Source organism: Dipodomys ordii, unplaced genomic scaffold (assembly GCF_000151885.1).
Source record: "Dipodomys ordii isolate 6190 unplaced genomic scaffold, Dord_2.0 Scaffold7, whole genome shotgun sequence".
In the NCBI taxonomy this organism is placed as follows: Eukaryota; Metazoa; Chordata; class Mammalia; order Rodentia; family Heteromyidae; genus Dipodomys; species Dipodomys ordii.
The window spans coordinates 16,775,292-16,782,050 of record NW_012267223.1 but is presented as its reverse complement, the minus strand read 5'-3'; the positions used below and the strand labels follow the sequence as shown (position 1 = coordinate 16,782,050).

The following is a 6,759-nucleotide window of genomic DNA, read 5'->3' as shown; positions in this document are numbered from 1 at the left end:
AGACTTATCTCCAATTAACCACCAGAAAATCAGAAGTAGAGCTGTGGCTCAAAGTAGTAGAGTGCTAGCCTTGAGCAAAAGAGCTCAGGAACAGTGTCCAACCTCTGAGTACAAGCCCCACCACAATCAGCCAAAAAAAAAAAAAAAGGTGGGGGGGTTAGAATGGTGGCTCAGTGTTCCTGGGTTCAATTCCTCAGCACCACATAAGCAGAAAAAGCCGGAAGTGGCACTGTGGCCCAAGCGGTAGAGCCCTTGCCTTGAGCTGAAGAGCTGAGGGACAGATCCAGAGTTCAGGACCATGACTGACCTGAGAGAAAAAAAAAAAAAGGACAAAAGAAAAAATACCCTATTTTTTCCTAATTGAGTAAATATATGAGGTACTCTGTAAACCCACACTTCTTTAAGGGTATTCAAATATTCATATAAAACTTATTCTTTGTCCTCTTAAGTATCTTCTTTATGACAAAATAAAGCAACCTGCTTGAAGATGCTTTGCAAAGCAACAAATCAGTGTACATGTTACACATTCCTAACCACTCACCAACTCCTCTGTGAAAGATTGCAAGTGTGCCATCTGCCAGGGCCACTAACACAATTCCTTTCACATGCCTACAAATAAAAAGAGAGATTTCAGAACCTCCATGAGGAACATAGAAGAAACCACATACTATTGTATTACTGCAGTCTACTCAGAGGCCAGTTTTCCATGCGAAGAGGCACTGACACAACACTTCAATGAAAGCACTGTCTTACTGTGAGCATCATGCTATAAACACTTGCTGGCTAAAATAAATCAACAGTCTGTGTGGTACATCAGTTGTTGACTTTGTAGCCTAAACTCTTCTTCTTATTGCAGGTGGCCAACACAATTCTACAAACCAGAGACACACACCCTGAGTGGAATTAACAGAGTTCACTCTGTGGAATTAAATACAACCTGCAAGAACTTTAATAGTCAACACATAGAAAGGACCAGTGAACTAATATACCAAACGACATATTCAGAAACTAAAAAAGAATAAAACAAATATAAACTAATAGGTATTGATCCTTTCCTTGAAGTAAGTGAAGAATCAATCTGGCAAGAGTTTGCTTATACTTAAATTTTTGTACTTCAGTTTCTATTGCAGAATTTCATTCTTAATTCTTCTAGTTAAAAACAATTGAACCAATTAAACTTGGGTATTGATTTAGACATAATATATGTAATGTTACTTACTAGTCTTAAAATGTAGGTTATGCCAAAATAAATACTTTTAAAGGGAAGAAATAAAAAATAAATAAAACTTACACAATACTGAGAATCGAGTCTTTAAGTTTAATGGAATGGAGACATTTCCTCCACTGGGCTACAGATGAGTGGACATATAAACTGCAGGAAGAAAGTCAAGACTGGTGAGGCCTAGAGAGTATCAAGATGCTGCTTACAGCTAATAGTAAATAATGATCACAAAGAGGAAAGAAGAGTAACGTTCAAATTTTAGGAAAAAGTACTGCTGCTTTTGCACAATAGTCAGAAAGCAAACAAAAATGAAAGTCAGGGTAGGCCCAAGTCAGACAAATAGGCTGTTCAAACAAACAGAAACATTCAGAAATTGAGAGGCTGGTGATATTAGAATATCACTTAATGGCATCAGTTAGTTCCAGCCTGTGCTGGACAAATCTAGTCTGCTACTTGCTTTAGTACAGTCTAGAATTGAAGAGCAGTTTTTGTTTTATTTTATTTTTTTGGTCGGTCGCAGGGCTTGAACTCTGGGCCTGGGTGCTAACCCTCAGCTCTTCAGCTCAAGGTGAGCACTCTACCACTTGAGCTACAGTGCCATTTCTGGTTTTCTGGTGGTTTATTGGAGATAGGAGTCTCACGGTCTCACTGTCTCTCCTGCCAGGCTGGCTTTGAGCCTCAATCCTCAGATCTCAGCCTCCTGAGTAGCTAGAATTACAGGTGTGAGCCACCAGCGCCTGGCTCAGTTTTTATATTTTTAAATGGCTATGGGATGATTAAAGAATATTTCATGGCATAAGGTTTAAATAAAATTCAAATTTTCATGTCCATATATAAAGTTCCACTAGGTTTGCTGACCTCCTCTTTTATAATATTGAACCCCTATGGAAGCACATTGTGACCTTCTTAACTGTTTAAAAACAGGTTTTTGAGATTATCTACACAAGTAGAAAGTGAACAAACCATGTGATTTGGTTTCCATCTGAGCTTTCAGACATAGTAATTTGTTCTAGTCTCTAGTAATTTTATCAAATAGTTGTGTTTGGGATTAGATCTTTCTGAAGCCAAACACCTTAGTCAATCATAGGTAGAAGCCAGCGCAATAAAAAGTCCTCAAGAGTCTTATGTCCAATTAACCAGCAAAACATTTGACTGGAGGCATAGCTCACATGGTAAATAGTGTGCCAGCCATGAGCAGAAAAAGCCAAGAGAGAGCCTATATATCAATAACTTTGTCTCTCTTCTATTTGTAAATTACAGACTTTAAAATTTTCTTTACCTCTTCTAAGTACATAAAGAGCATTCTGTGACCAAAAAATACAGTTTACCATGCAGAACCATTACAAATCTAGTTTGAGACAGTTGCAACAAAACCTTAAATCTTGTGTATAAAAAATTCTTCAGGGCTGGGAAGGTGGCTCAGTGGTAGAGTGCCTGCCTTGCATGCATGAGGTCCTGGGTTCGATTCCTTAGAAAAAGCTGGAAGTGGTGCTATGGCTCAAGTGATAGAGTGCTAGCTGAAGAGCTGAGGGACAGCACCCAGGCCCATAGTTCATGCCCCATAACTGACAAAAACAAACAAACAAACAGAAAAATTCTTCAGGGGCTGGGAAGGTGGCTCAATGGTAGAGTGCTTGCCTTGTATGCATGAGGCCCTAGGTTCAATTCCTCAGTACCACATAAGCAGAAAAAGCTGGAAGTTACACTGTGGCTCAAGTGGTAGAATGCTAGACTTGAGCTGAAGAATGAGGGACAGCGCCCAGGCCCAGACAGAGTTCAGGCCCCACGACAGAATAAAAAAAACTTCATATTAATTCATATTTGTTTGCATTTGTACTTATATATTTTACTTATTTATGTTTTTCTTTCAAAAGGAAAATGTCAGGATTAAAGATTTTGTCATGGTAGAAGTACTGAGACCTACCAGCCATTTTGAGCTCCAAGCCACATGGTTGGTAAAAGACTACTCATTTTCTGAGCTTCTTCTCTCACCAGGTCTTGTTCATTTGGCAATACTGATATTTGATCTTTATACACATCTGAATCATTACTGGGAAGACAGAGTGTAAGAAAAAAAAACCGAGTATGTAATTAGGTATAGAGTTCAGGGACTGAATATTTCTACATTTAAATTTATACCGTCAGAAACAAAAACAAAACAATAAAACTTCAGAAAAGTGAATGTTAAATGCTTATATTAAATATATGAACAATTATACCAGAAAAATTAGCAAATTAGGAGGCTCCAAGTATAGATAAGGGAGTAAGTAATGGCAATGAAACCAGTTTATACATATACTAAAATTAGGATTCTCCTCTATAGTTACTTTGGTTTACAACAACAGATTCTTCTAGGGGTAGGGTGAGGTGGGAGAAGTGTCTACCACTTATACCTGTGGGAAGACTTTTCTTAATCTCTTTCTCACACACACACACACACACACACACACTCACACACAATATGTTACATTTAAAGAACTTTGTACTGGTGGCTCATATGTGTAATCCTAGCTACTCAGGAGGATAAGAGCTAGAGATTGAGGATTGAAGCCAATCCTGGCAAGAAAATCTAAGATTCTAATTGCCATTAAACTATCAAAAAGTCTGAAGTACAGCTCAAGTGGTAGAGTGATAGCCTTGAGCAAAAAAGCTCAGGGACAATACCCAGGGCCTGGGTGTGTGTGTGGGGGAGGGGGGGCAGGTATTTCTAAGCCTAATGACTGGCACACAAAAAAAGGAATTTTGTAATATTAACTAAAATTTGCTTATGTTCTATCTCCAAATGATTCCCCCCCACCCCCATCGGTAGTGGGGCCTGAACTCTGGGCCTGGGCACTGTCCCTCAGCTCGTCAGCTCAAGGCTAGTGCTCTACCACTTGAGCCACAGCACCACTTCCGGCTTTTTCTGTTTATGTGGTACTGAGGAATTGAACCCAGGGCCTCGTGCATGCAAGGCAAGCACTCTACCACTGAGCCATCTTCCCTGCCCCTGTCAGGATACACTTAGAGATATGTAACTAAGTTATCAAAGTCAAAATATGTTTAGTCCTGAATTAATAACTAAGTACTAAGACTTTTGAAAAAGGATCCAGTTTAGAGATTTCCATTAAGGAGATCTTGAAAGAGAATAAACAAATTCATAAAAGGGGCCTACAGTAACCAACTTTTTAAAGAAAGAACCTAAAATAAATCTCTCTATATATATACCTATAAATCTATATATCTATAGAAATGTGTATATCTATATCTATATTTCCCTTCCTCTCTCTCTCTTTGGCAGGGCCTTCTTATATAGCCAAGACTGGCCTCAAATTCATGATACTCCTGTCTCAGCCTATTACATGTTGAAGTTATTATAGGCTTTGCACTTCCAGGCCTGATTATTTTTTCAATAAAATGAACGTAGAAAAGCTAACTAAATAAAAAAGGTCACTCAAGGTGATGCACAACTATAATCTAGCTATTAGAGAGGCAAATAAACAGGCGGATCTTGAGTGCAATATCAGCCTTTGCTATGTAGGAAGATAATAATATCTCAAATACAAAATGAAAACAAAAGAATTGATGACATACAGATTTGTGGCATAACTCATAACTCAAGTAGTAAACAGTGTGCCTAAAAGGTATAAGGCCCTGGGTTCAATTTCTGGTACTGGGGAGAAAAAAGTCACTTAAGCTCATCTGAAAAAACTAAACAATGACAAATGTAAATGATACCCCATTTTGCTGATAACTGGAGTGGGAATGAATATGGTAAAAATGAATTATAAACAGAATAGAAGATAAAAAATTATACCAGAGGAAAGAAGGGAAAATGACCAGAAGATTTTGACTGATATACTTTATGGATAAGACTTCTAATTGTGTGTGTGTGTGTGTGTGTGTGTGTGTGTGTGTGAGTGTGCCTGCGCACGCGCGCTGGTCTTGGGGCATGAACTTGGGGTCTGAATGAGCCACAGCTCTACTTCCGGCTTTTTTTGGTGCTTAACTGGAGATATGAGTCTCATAGACTTCCCTGCCCAGGCTGACTTCAAACCTCAATCCTGAAATCTCAGCCTCCAGAGTAGCTAGGATGACCAGTACCTGGTGAAAACTGTATGTGTGTATGTATGTTTCATTCCTAGGGCTTGAACTAAGCCTCAGTGGTGTCCCTGAGCTTAAGGCTAGCATTCTACCACTTGAGCCACAAGTCCACTTCTAGCCTTTTTTGGTAGTTAATTAGAAGTAAGAGCCTCAGAGACTTTCCTGCCTGGACAGGCTTTGAACTATGATCCTCAGATCTCAGCCTCCTGGGTAGGCTAGGATTTATAGGTGTGAGCCACCAGTGTTTGGCTTTCTTTCCTTTTTGGGGGACTAAGACTGGGACTCAAACTAGGTATACGATGCTTTTGTTCACTGGCTAGCCCTCTACCAAACTAAATCATGCCTCCAACCCCCTGGTTCTTTTTATTAAGCACTATACCTAGTCTCCCAAGTTACTGATGTAGGTTATATACCTTGACTGATAGACTGGGGAGAGATCTTCTGGGATTTGAACTCCTAATGGATCTGTAAAAACATGTTCTGTGTACACGCCACTTTGGGACATGTCCACAGTATCTTCAGTGGACCCTGCATTGCCTTCTGTGGCTTCAGTTGCTTCTTCGGCTGTTGGAACATTTTCATCAACCTCACTGTTCTCCACCTCCATTTCTGTAAAATACATAAAAAAAAAAAACCCAAAAAACAAAACAAAAAAAACAAACCAAAAAAAATCATTCAGAGTTTGGGCTTTCCCACTGTAATACTTTTCTGCATAAACCTCTGCTAAAAGACTCCACCCCTCTACCCCCTCCTCCTTCACCCTATGTTATGAAATTGAAAACCCATGATTCACATAATGATCACTATACTATCTTTTCTCCAATCCATTCATCCTGTCACTTTATGATATATAAGCACACACTGAGGCATCCTGGGGTAGGCTCACAGTTGGCACAGGTTTACCTGGTGGCTTTTCTATTACTGGAGAAGCACCATTGGTACTAGGGGAGGTGGCAGTTCCTACTGCACCTTCGGTGGAGCAACCGACCACTGTGATGCCTCCCAAAAGGCTATCCGTCTCTGCTGAGCTGTTGCTGGTCACGCTTCCACATAAAGATGCTTTGTCCACCTGACCAGATTCTGAAAGTTCTTCTCCTGCAGGATAATCTGTTTCTCGGGCTCCTAAAAAGAGACAACAGAGTTCCTCAATTAGTTAATTAAGCAAATAAGCAGCTTTTTTTCCCATCCAAGTAACTTTAAGGTTTGAGATGAGAGTTGTGAGACATACAGGTACACATATACATTTGCCAAGCTGCCAGCATCAATGTAAACTAACCTTGGCAGAATGGGAAAATTAACTTAAAACATAAATAACATTTTAATTAGGGGCTGAGAAGGTGGCTCAGTGGTAGAGCACTTGCCTTGCATGCTTGAGGCCCTGGGTTCGATTCCTCAGCACCACATAAGCAAAAAGAAAAAAAGCTGGAAGTGGGGCTGTGGCTCAAGTGGTAGAG

The 6,759-nt window shown here is 39.7% G+C and overlaps 1 protein-coding gene across 1 annotated transcript in view; it reads right to left on the bottom strand.

Moving 5' to 3' along the window:
- The window catches only part of Spag9 (sperm associated antigen 9), a 116,492-nt gene that overhangs the window by 17,089 nt on the left and 92,644 nt on the right, over nt 1-6,759 (bottom strand). Inside the window, exons 19-23 of the mRNA XM_013036727.1 lie at nt 6,209-6,427; nt 5,719-5,914; nt 3,147-3,272; nt 1,292-1,372; nt 542-609 (exon numbers count right to left, since the gene is read on the bottom strand). Of these exons, the coding sequence (XP_012892181.1) occupies nt 542-609; nt 1,292-1,372; nt 3,147-3,272; nt 5,719-5,914; nt 6,209-6,427 (690 nt within the window). The remainder of the gene's footprint in view (nt 1-541; nt 610-1,291; nt 1,373-3,146; nt 3,273-5,718; nt 5,915-6,208; nt 6,428-6,759) is intronic.